Genomic DNA, 12,224 nt, shown 5'->3' on the forward strand with positions numbered 1-12,224 from the left:
CATTTTCCTCTGTTTCCTTGCCCCTAATTACCAATTCTTTCGTTTTCATTTATCCGAACTTGTAAAATGAAACAGAAAATGGAAAGAAAAGACAAGAAGTGCGGGGAGGGGGGCGGGAGAAAATGTCACGTGTTAGTATTGCTTTAGTGTTTTTTCGTTTTCACTCTCTCTCTCTCTCTCTCCAATATGTTTTGCATGCCATATTTCCGCTCCGTCAGTAGTAGAGTGACTTTGTCGGTCTCTGTTGTAACGTTATTGTTTATTCTTACTATTATTGTTGATCTCCCCACCATCATCTTATTGCTTCTTCTTTTCCCCTTCCCCTTGTTGTTTCTTCCGTTGCGTTATTTTATTTGTACCGTACGCGTTTCCACACACACACATACACACAATATATATATGTACTCAATATATATACTGTAAGGACACATCCCGCATCTGGAGGGGAAAATAGTTTAGCGAATCACGCAGATGTCATCGCTTGCCGAGAGACTCGTGCAACAGTTGCTGAAATTTCATCAACGTGGAGCTGAGCTCGAACAGGAGCAGAAGACGCTTGCGGAGGAGGAGAAATGCAACCAAACTCTCCAGGAACGCCTCAAACAAATGCAAGAACAAGTGCAGAAGGTGCGGGAAATCCGTGCGGTACTTAACGAACACAACCGTGCGGCGGAGGAAAAGTATGAGCAGGCAATAAAAGATGATGAGGCAAAGCGGGCGCTGATGTCAGAGGAATTGCAGGCAACTTTATCAGAGGTGAATTCATATGCAGAGGAAATTGCGCACATGGAAGCAAAAGCGGCGCAAGAGAATAAGCTACTGAAGGAACAACTTGAGATATACACCAGATTTCACTTGGATGGGCAGGACAAATACAATGAAATCATGCGTTCCAGGGAGCAGGAATACGCCAAGTTGGAGGCGAAGAAGGAAGCGGACGCCGCCCGGAAACCGCAGCTTCTGGCCGAATTATCGGAAGAAAATGAGCGTTTCCTTCAAACTCGTAAGGAGGAAAAGGAACTTGAAGTTCTAATGGATGGTTGGGTGGCACGTGTAACGGAGCTTCAAGAAAGGTTTTTAAAAGCAAGAAGGTTCTTTGAAAGTTTTAAGGAAGAAAAGGAAAGACATGTGAAGCGGATTCGATCACTTGAAAGTGAAAAAACTGTGTTGTTGGCGCGGGTGGAAAGATGTAGAGCAGAGCGTGACAAGGAGCAAGCAAAGGCGAAGGCATTCGAGGAAAAGGTCATCACACAAAAGAAACAGATAGAGAAACTTAGTGCCGTTGCACACATGCTCGAGTCCGGTAGCTTAGCAGAGAGTACAGATGCGGCAACATAGAGAGTTTTCCTGTTTCCCTTTCTCTTTTTTATATTTTTATTTCTGCCTTTTTTTGTTTTGTCCTGCTCGTGTGTGTGTGTGTGTTTTTGTTTTTTTGTTCTTCCATGTTTCGGACGTCTCTCGGTGTGTATGGTAAAAAGATATGTTGTAACCACACATCGTAATGACCTTGACATATTCACCAGGTGCATTCGCCCGTGCCGTTTGTGTTTTGAGTTTCCACAGCTAATTGTGAAGAAATAGGGTTTAATAACGGTTATGGTGTCCACCACCTGTCTGGTGGGCCCCACGTGGGTGGCCCCTCAATTAGTTATTACTATTATTACTATTATTAATATTGTTGTTGTCATTTCTTCTCATTTTGTTGTCTGGGTTTCGTCCCTGTGTTCCGTTTTACCTTGTCGCTGTGGTTGTATACACGCTTTGCATTGCGGCCTTCTTTTTGTTTTTTTTGTCTTCACGTGACTCCTCATCTCAAAAAAAAAAAAAAAATACAGGGCAATTTAAGATGTACTCGGATAGCGAGAGCATTATTAGTAGGTTTGACGACTTTACTTCTGATGAGGACCCAGAAATGGATGACTTTGATCGTTTGCTCGATGAACAGGTAGAGCATCAGGAGGATTCTCTTTACACGTTGCGTCTCTCCTATTTGCGGCTTTTTGAGGATGAAGATGGCCCACTTCGATCAGCATTCCCCGACTTATATGTTCCATCTAAGGAGATTCTTCTTGACTTGAGTAACGTGTTAAGTTGTGAGGGGGATTGTGAGGAGGATGGGGAAAATGTGGAATATGAAGAAGAAGATATTGACTGGGAGGCTGCAGTGAAAGATCATGAGGCATTTGATAAACACGGGGAAGAGGGGGGTGATGATGGAGATGCGGAGGAAAATCATGACGTGCGACTACAACCGGAAAACGGGTGTGCCGAAACCACTTTGAGAACTGTTGGGAAACCAAGCCCTGCCACAAAATTCATGGACAAGCACCGAGGAAATTCTTTACTTGTTGAGGTGGGGTTAACAGTGAGTCGCAGCGAACTCAGGGAGCGTCATGTGGCGCAGTACCCAGATATTGACTTTGTTGTGGGTTACATTCAAAGGGAACCCACAGGTTGGGCACTACTAATGACCGAAGATCCCAACACGGTAGAAGGGATCAAGTCATATTACCCTTCTCACCGTTTGGCAACAGAAAGTGATTACGTTATGTTTTTCAGGTCTACACACCCCAAAAAGACAGGTTTTGTGACTATCCCTAATCCTCCGCAGAGGCAACAAAAGAAGGGACGGAGGCAATATATCAGGCAGATGCAAAGTTCTGCCGCTCTATCTGCTCACATCGAGGCGATGGGAGGAATGCAAAATGCCATTTTTGTGTTCCTTGACGTGGAGGCAGCTGTGGTTCAAAAGAATTCTGTCCCCCTTCCGCTGGAGATTGCGCTGGTTCCGAGTGGAGGTGATCATTCGTTCCAACCTTTCCATTGTTTCCTTCATCCAGGCGTGATAGAAAATTCCCAAGTAGCATTAGGACTAAGTTGCGGTGCAATTCCCTCAAGTCACCACATACCACTAAACAATGTCACGTTTCTTCGCCGTGACTACACGAAAGTTGCTGAGGAGATTTCCCAGTTTTTGTCTTGCGAGCGGGTAGTGCTTATCAACAAGGGTTCTCTTATGGATGTTCAGGCTCTGCGGTGGGTATTTGGAGCTGCTCGGATTGCAGAAAGCAGTAACATGCCCATACCCAAACTGGAGGATATTGCTTGTTTTGATATCCAAGCCTTAAAGAAACTACTCGCACAGGGTGAATGGCAGGAAACTAAAGGTGATGCGGCGGAGGCTCATGGTGAATTCTGTTGGTACCATGCCGGTATGCAAGAAGGGTTGAGGAGAGAAATTGTTGGATATACGGAGTCGCACTGTGCATTAAAAGATGCTCAGGTAATTCATGACGTGGTGCGGAGGTATCTTTAACCTTCACATAGTTACGTTCCCTGTGGTCGCGCTGTGACCGCATTTATTATTATAATTTTGTTCGCTTTCACACACCTCTTTTATTTCTCCCCACGTTTTTACTAACCGTGAGGTGGAGCAAAGGCATGTATTCGGCGAGACATTGATTACTTAAACTCGAGAAGAGCATAAATTCAACTTAATTTCACTTGTGTGCTTTTCCGTACGGGACTTCGCTTTTTTTTTTAAAAAAAAAAGTCGCTTCAACCTGTCTGTTATTTGCTGATTGACTAAATTCTTTTATTTTTTTCCCCCTTTTCATCCTCTTCTTCTTAGAGACCCCAAGCACTGAAGGCTTGCGGTTACTCACGCAAAACATTTTTTTTTGTTTTGTATCATTTGGGTCAGAGGCAGTAAAACACCAAGAGGGGGGGGGAAAAAAAAGAAGAGCAGTTAAAAACAAAACAAAGCAACGACAGAAATAATAATAGTAATAATAGAAAAGAAGTAGAGCGGAAACGATACCAGAAAAAATAGAAGTGATAAGTAACTGTGCCAACAGTGAACATCGACAGAAGGAGGAAGTAACAGCGACGGCGAGTGGAGAGAGGGAAAGTTATTAATATAGATATGTTCCGCGCTTGTTTGCGTTTTCTAGCTGTGAGTCCCTTCACACTTTTTATGATGGATCAAAAAAACAATCCCGCACTAAAGGGATGTGCTATCTCTAAGAGAGGAAAATTACTCTCTAAGATGTATAAGGAACTCTCACAAAACCAACGGCGTGAACTTAATATGCGTGCCGCCCGCCATCCGAACCTTGGGAAGCGGTCGAAGACAGAAATAACTGATGAAAAGCGCTCGTCGCGTCGCAAGAGCAAAGGAACTTTCGCAACGTTTGTGAAGAATAACTACGCATCAGTGCGTGGATTGAATTATCGCAAGCGGTTTGCAGCACTTTCCAAGTTATATAACTTATCCCGGCCTATACAAATGGAGGAAGTAATTAAAAGTATGCCAAAAGGGCATTCCCTTGCTGCGTTGCCTGGAGGAAAGGGTTCCGCTGGTGTTAAGGCAAAAGAGAAGGAAGTAGTAATAGCGAAGGCAGTTCAGGACGCTAGTGAAATGTTGCGAGCGGCGCAAAAAGAAGGGGGAAAATCCGATACAAGTGAAAAGAAACCAACACGGAAGGGACGGGGAGCACCGAAAAAGGAAGAGAAACCAACTCAAAAAGAAAAGAAGGTAACGAAAAAAAAGTGAAGGAAATGTGGCTGAGTGGGAGGGTTAAATCAGTTGTTGTAATTGCGAAGAATGGATGCATGGGCGTGGGCATGGGCGTGGGCGTGTGTAAGTGGAGGGAGAGAGAGGGAGAGAGGGAGAGGGAGAGAGAGAGTCGCAGCAGCAGGCAAGAAGACAAAACAAAGCAAAAAAAAAATACTGAGATAAAATAAAATAAAATAAAATCAAAGTCTCGGAGGGAGAGAAGGAAAGACAAACACGAGAGACGGATAACTGATATGGAGAAGGATTGCCCTTGGTGTCTTATACTCTCATTTTTTTTGTTTTTACCGTGATTAGTGTATTCATGCTGCATATCTTGCGTCTGCTCCTTTCGCTTTTCGTTAGTTCCGTGACGTCATGTCGTTATCTTTTGGTGGGGATGTGCGCCTTCCCAGGGGCGGTTATTGAGGGAAGAAAAAGAAAAAAAAAACACGCACAAGAAGAAAAGAAATGTGTATTTGTAGTTTTCGAACTTTTAGTTGTATTGTTTGTCTTTCTTTTTTCTTTTTCTTTTTTTTGTTTTGCCTCTTGCTTGGGTAGGTGACAGTAGCGATTGCGTATGGAACTGATGCATTCGGAGGTGAGGGAAGGAGTCGAAGAGAGAAGGAAGGAGAAAAAGAATGGAAGGAAAGAAAAGATGGAAATGCGGCTCCTGAAGTGTTTAAAAGACATATACTTTCTTTCATTGCATTTCTTTCTTTCTTTCCTCCCGTGTCTTTTAATTATTTATCATTATTATTATCATTATAAACTGTATTGTAGTTGTTTTGGAGGGTATGCACCGCGTCGGTCTTAAGAAGACGGCCACCATGTGTAGGGGAGATAAAAGGAGGAGGTGGATGGAATGACATTATGTCTGTACAGTTATAGTAGTGAGTAGAAGGAATGAAGTCTTCTTTCCCTCCTTTCTTGCCTCACTCATGTTTCTAATTGCATTTATGTCTCCAATCGTAGCAGTAATGTTTGTGCTGAAGGGAATAAGTGGGCCCCCCACCCATTCCGCATTCATCCATCCATGCCTTTTTGTTAAACCTCTCCTTTTTAGTTGGTGTTTCTTGACTCTTCTAATGTTTTTCTTTTTTGCCTTCGTTTCGTTAGTTCCCCCCTTCGCTGAATTTTTGAGTTGTTGATACATCCTTTTTGCGGTGCGTCCTCGAGTGTTTCGTTACCGTGTTGCACGTTTGGCTGAGCGTTCCGTCGCCTTGTTGATGTTCTGTTGTTGTCATTTAGAAACGTTTTTTTTTATTTTTGCGTTCGCTCTGCTTTAACCTTTCCCTCCCTTCCTCCCTTTTGCTTCGCTTCTATTATCATTATTTTTATGCATTTTTCACTTTTCCCGTCAAAACACTCCACCATGCAAACTTATTGTTATTTTTCGGTATTCCCTTTCCATTTCATTGTGAGCTGCAAACCTCGATGTTTCTGCTTTTGTTTTGTTTTGTTTTGTTTTGTTTTTTTTTCTTTTCTCCTTCTTTCTTTTGTCGGGCGTATGATTTCAGTTCCCTCCTCCCCCACACTCCTCATCTTCCGCATTCTCTTTTTTTTTTTCTTCTCCCTCTCTTCTTTTGATTGCTCCCATGGCTCTTATTTGTATATTTTAAGAATTGCGGTTCAGATGAATATTGAGGGTTGAGGCACTGACTTTCAATGCAAAAGGCAAAAGGCAGAAACAACACTAACAATAAAGAAACAATAACGAAAAAGAGAAAACGCAAAAAAGGTGGTCGGACTATATTTTCTGTCATGTACGCGTGTCCCTTTTATTTATCTGTTTCGGTTCTTCTAACTTCTTTCAAGCACACATATGTAGATAGATATACATTTATTTTTATGTATGAGTGCTTGTAAATCATAGAACTTTTTTTCCCTCTTTTTTAAATAATCAAATATATATATATATATATATATAAACATATTTATTAGAGGGAAATGGGTGCTGAGGATTTAACAAGAGGGATGCAAAAAGAGAGGAGTGACAGAAGGGGAATACATGTACAAATATGCATGAATAGATATATGTGAGGCTTGGGAGGGAAGCAAAATAACTTTCGGAAAAGTTGACACGCACACACACAAAAAAAAAAGAGAAAAGAAGAATGCAAAAGAGAAAAAATAATAATAAAATAGAAGCAGCACGCAGTAAAGGAAAAGAAAGAAATAAAGAGATGTGTTTCCTCAGTAAAGTGATTGGTGTGCTAAAGCTGTGGTGCATGTGCGTTCTTGATGCGCCGTCTTAATTTATTTATTCTTCTTCTTTTGCTCAATTTTTTTTTTTGTGTGTGTGTGGTTGAGTAGATTCAGCAGTGAAAAAGGAGAAAAGGAGGAGAGGAGTCGCTGTCGTATTTTTATTGTTGGGTGCGTGAGCGCGTTGGCACATAACAAAAACAAAAAACAAAAACCGCTTTGGGACCATTATATTTTGTCCATACAAATGGTCCTGCGCATAAAAAGGTTGCTCCCCTTCAAGCAGTGGCGAGGCGTTGTACTTCTTCTTACATTTGACTCCTCCTTTTCTTTTTCTTTTTTTTTCTTTTTCCCTTGTGTTACTTCTATGGTTTCTGTCACATATCTATTTCCCCTTTCCCCTATTTTTTCTTGTTTTCTTTTATATTTTTCGTCCACTTCCTCTTTAGTCACAACCAAAGGAATAATCAAAGGAAATACATTTTTAAAGCAGTAGGAGGAATTCACATTATTTTATGTTGGATTTTTGTTTTGTTTTGGCGAAGCTGCTGCGATGTTTCCATGAACGCGATCCGACGTGACATTTGTGGTGGTGCTCCTCAACAAACGCGGCTAAAAACTTTGCGGCTCGGCATTTTTCTTTTTGTTTTTTTTTTGTAGAAATTTGCCTGCGTTTCCGCACCATGAAGGGATAAGAGTGCGTTGGGTTGTGTCATAATGCTGAAGTCAAAGAAATTACAACTTGGTTCGTTTTCGATCCGTTTAAACGTGCATTTAAGGATGGAAGTTTGAAATGAAATTTTGTGCGAATATTTGAGATCGTTTCGCTGCTCGTGTGGATTTTGCTTTCCACAAAATCATTATTATTATTTTTATTATTATTATTATTGTCATCATTATTTTCGTTTCTTCAAGCTACCCTATTCATGAGCTCTTGTTACTCTGCTTTTTTTTTTTTTGAAAGAAGCCAAAGTGAAGAACAACGCGTTTGCCAAAAAAGCAACAACAGATAAACAAACATAAATAACAAACGTTGTAGAGGCAAAACGGACAAAATAAAGGACGACCGAATAAAGGGGGAGGATCTAACAAAATATAGAACAGACAGACGGGCAAAAGCTGTCGAGCGGGTAGATAAATAAGTTCACCCCTTTTCAAAGGGGGAAAAGGAAAGAAGAAACCAAACAGCCAACCAGGCAATCAAAAGGGCGTGAGTCACCCTGTGGTTATTGAAAGGAAACAAAAAAAAATAAAAGAAAAAAATTAGAGGCTGAAGAGGTGCGTTGGTGGCACGGGTTCGGGTGAGGAAGTGAATAGAACTGCATCATCATTTTTTTTTTCTTGGTTGTGTGTAGACCGCAATGAACGCGCCTCACAGAGCTCCCGGCAGCAATTCCGCTGGGAATACCGGCCCCGGGTCACACCGGTCCCGCTGCATTAGTTTAGATCCACGGGTTCATGAACACATTCCACCGCATTTCCTACCGAATTTGGCCAAATACAAATATAGCGGTAGTGACTCTGGCATAATTTCGAACTATGTCATGCAGCCATACTGGAACTTTATCGTAAGTCTTGTTCCCATGACTGTCGCGCCCAACGCCATTACCGTCACGGGGTTTGTGATGTGCCTCTCTTCTGCGCTTTTGGTTATGTTCTTTTACTACTTCGGAAATGCCGAGTATCCTTGTTGGGTGTGGCTGTATGCCGTCATATGCCTTTTTGCGTACCAGACACTTGATGCAATAGATGGAAAACAGGCCCGTCGTACTAATACGGGGTCACCACTTGGTGAATTGTTTGACCATGGGTGTGACGTCATATTAACACCTTTTGTACAAATGATGATATGTTGTGCTCTAAATACGCCTCCCTGTGTTACCTTTGTGTACATCACACTCTCATCATGCGCAGTCTTTGGTGCCATCTGGGAGCAGTTTGCCACCGGTACACTTGACCTCGGTTACGTCAATGGTCCCACTGACGGCATATTGCTCGCGTGCGGTATTTTTCTCATCACAGCCATCATGTCACCAGCCGTGTGGGATACTCAAGTGGCTGGACCTTACGAGGTGCCGTTGCCGTCATGGTTAGGCAGTTGCGGTGGCTCGTTCGTGATTGGATCAGTGCGGAGTATGTTATTTACCTTTTATGTGGTGTCTGGGACTGTGACATTGCTAACAAACATATTGCATGTTTTAAAAAGGCCAAACATTCAGAAACCTGGTATGGCCGTGACAACTGCCCTACCGGTTGTCTGCTTGCTGGTACTTCACGTCTGGATGTATTTGGTTTACCGCCCCATCCATGAGAAGTATCCATATGCACTGGAGTTGAGTTTTCACGTTTTGATGTCTTACACTGCCACACGCATGACTGTTTCCAGGTTGTGCGCAATGCCGTTTAACCTTTTCAGTGGGTTGTTTATCATTACACTACTCTTCACTGTTGCCCCGCTGTTCATCCACACCTACTTACCTCTTGCTGAGGAAAAATATGTATTGCCATCACTTGGCTCCGCCACAGTGGCGCTTGCAGTATTGGGGCTCTGGCAGTACTTCCATATGATTCTTTCCGTTATCACACAGATGGCGTACTTTCTTCGCATTTCGGTTTTTTCTATTACATCGCGTCATGACGCCAACACGAAGTGGGAGTAGGAGTTGCATTGATTTTGCTGACTTTGCAATGTGGTGTTGAAATTATTGGTGAAAGGGATGTGTGGAAGTTGAGGCCCTAGGCACTATCATCACTAGATCACAAAAAGAGAAAGTAGCTGTTGATTGGTGAATCAATTAAGAGGAACCATCAACTGTATGTGCGTCTGTGAGTAGTGGGAACGGTAGTGAAGTGGTCTTAACATATGATGTAAACCAAAGATGGTTTTTCCATCTTCTTTTTTCTTTTTTTCCTCCGTTGGAGTCAGGGGTTAGGGAGGGAGGGAGGGAGGGAGGGGGGGGGGGAAATAGGAAACAGGGAGAGAATAGAAGAAAGGAGTGGAAAGGTGGGAAGGTTTAGAGAAGTGGTGAGTTGAAGGAGAGGCATGCTAAGAAGATGGAGGGAAAAGTTGAGTGTCTTGTTTGTGCCTCTTATCGATTGTTCCGTTTTCTGCTTTTGCTTTTTTATCATTGATGTTACAATTTTATCTTTTCGTAAAATGTGCGTCGCTTGGTTAGTTGTTGTTTTTTTTTTTCCTTCCTTCACTTCGCGGAGATTGCACCGTAGCAGTGGTGAGCAGTTGGGAAAAGGGGAAAGACAAAGAGAAAAAAAAAAGGAACGAAGGTGTAGTCGAGGAAGTAACGCGGAGGGAAGGAATATGAAGCAAATACAAGCACAACAAGAACAGGAGATGTGTTGTATATCTAAATAATAATACTAATAATAAGGAAAAAGGCATTGAAGGAAAGAGTTCGAGATAAATCTATTTCTCACTATTTGTCCAATCTCACCTTTTGCGCGTTACTACGGGAGGGCGCCGTTGCGGGAAGGGAATTCCGAACTACTTTTGAATGACCGGTTTTTTTCCTTTTTAAAAAAAAAAACTTTCCTCAGCTGGTATTATAGCTGCATAACTTAATGTTTTGTTTCGTTGTGTCTTTTTTTTTTTTTTTAAATGACTATCGCCTTATATCACCCTCTTTTCTCAGCATGTGCTTTTATGGAGGGTTTGAGTGGAGAGAGGGCGGTTGTGTTTCGGTTTCGGTTCCACAAACTAGTCGTACGTTTATATACGCGTATGTATATATATATATATATATATATATCAGTATGCAATTATGTGTATGTATTTCCACGTGTATATTTGTAAGTGAATCGGGTCTAATTACTTCCTCTCCAATCAAAATGGGCTTATGCTGTTGTCAGGTTGCGGTTTCTTCGTCTGCTTTAACGCTGATTTTTCACATATTTACTCTGATTGCTTCTCTGTTCGGTTTGTTTGTGTTACTTTTCTTCTTTCTTTCTTTTCTTTTCCTTTTTTCATCTTTATCTTTTTTTTTTCGCATTATTTGTTGTTCATGTTGTGGGTGATGTTGGTTATTTTTCCGCGTGGGTTGTGGGAGGACCACCGAACTTTTCCCTCTTCTCCCGCTCTAGGCGCATGATCTGTACTTTATTTTCCTGTTTTTTTTTTTTGGTCTTCGTCTTCATTCCTCTTCTCTTTTCCACGTGCTTATTTCACTTTGTTGTTGAACAACACTGTCCTTGTTGTACTGCGGTTATGCACACGCCAACAGCTCGCCTTCAGGTATAAATTTTATGCGGCCTGTCAATATGGTGTGGTGGATGTTGTGTTAACTTCGACCTTTACTTTTATAATTTTATAATTATAAAATTCTCTACTTTTCTACTGTTTTGTTTTGTTTTGTTTTGTTGTTTTTTTTTTTTTTCACCACGCGTGCCGTTGTTTGTGTTTTGCAGAGGGTTCTGACGTCTCTCACGATATGCATCCGTTTGCATTCTTACTGTTCTTATACATTTGTTGTTAGTTTGTTTTTGTCGACGAATGCGACTCGATTTTTTTTTTCCCCCTTTTCCCCCTTTTTTCCCTTTATTTCCTCTTCTTTTTTCCTTTTCCTTTTCCCCTTTTATCAATCCTCTTTTCGTTTTTTATGATCAATTCAAATAAAACATGGCTTTGGTTTTGGGAGGATGGGGAGAGGAGAAGTGTAGACATGTTGGGGAAGTGAATTAAAATGAAATTGAGGAGTGGATGGTGGTGATGTTGAAATGGAAATGAGAAATGAGAAAAGCGTCCACTTGTGCCACACACACACACACACACACACACACATATGCATAAGGGTGAGAGGGGGGTGCAATTTTTTTTTTTTCGTGGCATGCGCATGGGGAAAGACGTTTCTTGAGAACATGTTGTTGTTTATTGTTGCCATTGTTGTGTTTAACACCGTTTAAATTTTTGTTTCCTCCTGTTTTCTTTACCTTTTCACTCAGCACAGTAAAATTGGAACGTTGGGCAAATAAGTGTGACAAGGGAGAGAGGAGGAAGAAGAAGAAGAAAAAAAAAGGGAGTTCCGCAAGACAAACATTAATATGAGTGAATCAACATTTGTTGGTGTGACTGTTTACATGCACATGTTCTTTGAGGAGTTCTTTCCGTTTGACACGCTTTCAGTTCGATGCTTTTTTTTTTTTCTTTCTCTCATGTTGGTACTGTTAAAACACAGGCGGTGTGGTTCTATTTTCATACGGATAAGGGGTGTAATTTAAAGAAGTAATATGTGGGGATATGAAGGGAGAAAGAACGAGGGATAGGGTTCAAACAACATATTGTTGTGAAAATAAAAATAAGTGTGATAAGCAATTGAGCACTCCAGTGCCTTGCCTGGCGCTGTTACCCCTAAGTTTGAATTGAGATAGAGTGTCAAAAACGGTAAGTGGCCACCAGAAAACGAAACAAAGGGGAAAAGATGGGTTAAACTAACGGAAAATGCAAAAAAAAAAT

General features: G+C 41.6%; 9 protein-coding genes across 9 annotated transcripts; 7 read left to right on the plus strand and 2 right to left on the minus strand.

Annotated features, from left to right (window-relative positions):
- Positions 1-471: 471 nt before the first annotated feature.
- Positions 472-1,338, plus strand: TbgDal_X10810 (hypothetical protein, conserved; the record flags this gene model as incomplete). The annotated part of the gene is made up of 1 exon (XM_011779950.1): positions 472-1,338. One exon carries the CDS (start codon positions 472-474, stop codon positions 1,336-1,338), a length of 867 nt encoding a protein of 288 aa, XP_011778252.1.
- Positions 1,339-1,846: 508 nt separating this feature from the next.
- TbgDal_X10820 (T. brucei spp.-specific protein) lies at positions 1,847-3,316 on the plus strand (the record flags this gene model as incomplete). Its single annotated transcript, XM_011779951.1, has 1 exon — positions 1,847-3,316. One exon carries the CDS (start codon positions 1,847-1,849, stop codon positions 3,314-3,316), a length of 1,470 nt encoding a protein of 489 aa, XP_011778253.1.
- A 609-nt stretch (positions 3,317-3,925) lies between these two features.
- Positions 3,926-4,555, plus strand: TbgDal_X10830 (kinetoplast DNA-associated protein, putative; the record flags this gene model as incomplete). Its single annotated transcript, XM_011779952.1, has 1 exon — positions 3,926-4,555. One exon carries the CDS (start codon positions 3,926-3,928, stop codon positions 4,553-4,555), a length of 630 nt encoding a protein of 209 aa, XP_011778254.1.
- Positions 4,556-4,939: 384 nt separating this feature from the next.
- On the minus strand, positions 4,940-5,248 carry TbgDal_X10840 (hypothetical protein, unlikely; the record flags this gene model as incomplete). The annotated part of the gene is made up of 1 exon (XM_011779953.1): positions 4,940-5,248. One exon carries the CDS (start codon positions 5,246-5,248, stop codon positions 4,940-4,942), a length of 309 nt encoding a protein of 102 aa, XP_011778255.1.
- Positions 5,249-5,894: 646 nt separating this feature from the next.
- On the plus strand, positions 5,895-6,209 carry TbgDal_X10850 (hypothetical protein, unlikely; the record flags this gene model as incomplete). The annotated part of the gene is made up of 1 exon (XM_011779954.1): positions 5,895-6,209. The coding sequence occupies one exon, from the start codon at positions 5,895-5,897 to the stop codon at positions 6,207-6,209; it is 315 nt and encodes a 104-aa protein (XP_011778256.1).
- Positions 6,210-6,458: 249 nt separating this feature from the next.
- On the minus strand, positions 6,459-6,788 carry TbgDal_X10860 (hypothetical protein, unlikely; the record flags this gene model as incomplete). Its single annotated transcript, XM_011779955.1, has 1 exon — positions 6,459-6,788. One exon carries the CDS (start codon positions 6,786-6,788, stop codon positions 6,459-6,461), a length of 330 nt encoding a protein of 109 aa, XP_011778257.1.
- Positions 6,789-8,121: 1,333 nt separating this feature from the next.
- On the plus strand, positions 8,122-9,420 carry TbgDal_X10870 (ethanolaminephosphotransferase, putative; the record flags this gene model as incomplete). Its single annotated transcript, XM_011779956.1, has 1 exon — positions 8,122-9,420. One exon carries the CDS (start codon positions 8,122-8,124, stop codon positions 9,418-9,420), a length of 1,299 nt encoding a protein of 432 aa, XP_011778258.1.
- Positions 9,421-9,803: 383 nt separating this feature from the next.
- On the plus strand, positions 9,804-10,130 carry TbgDal_X10880 (hypothetical protein, unlikely; the record flags this gene model as incomplete). The annotated part of the gene is made up of 1 exon (XM_011779957.1): positions 9,804-10,130. One exon carries the CDS (start codon positions 9,804-9,806, stop codon positions 10,128-10,130), a length of 327 nt encoding a protein of 108 aa, XP_011778259.1.
- Positions 10,131-10,336: 206 nt separating this feature from the next.
- TbgDal_X10890 (hypothetical protein, unlikely) lies at positions 10,337-10,789 on the plus strand (the record flags this gene model as incomplete). Its single annotated transcript, XM_011779958.1, has 1 exon — positions 10,337-10,789. One exon carries the CDS (start codon positions 10,337-10,339, stop codon positions 10,787-10,789), a length of 453 nt encoding a protein of 150 aa, XP_011778260.1.
- Between the last annotated feature and the right edge of the window lie 1,435 nt (positions 10,790-12,224).

This window comes from Trypanosoma brucei, chromosome 10, assembly GCF_000210295.1.
Source record: "Trypanosoma brucei gambiense DAL972 chromosome 10, complete sequence".
Lineage (NCBI taxonomy): Eukaryota > Euglenozoa > Kinetoplastea > Trypanosomatida > Trypanosomatidae > Trypanosoma > Trypanosoma brucei.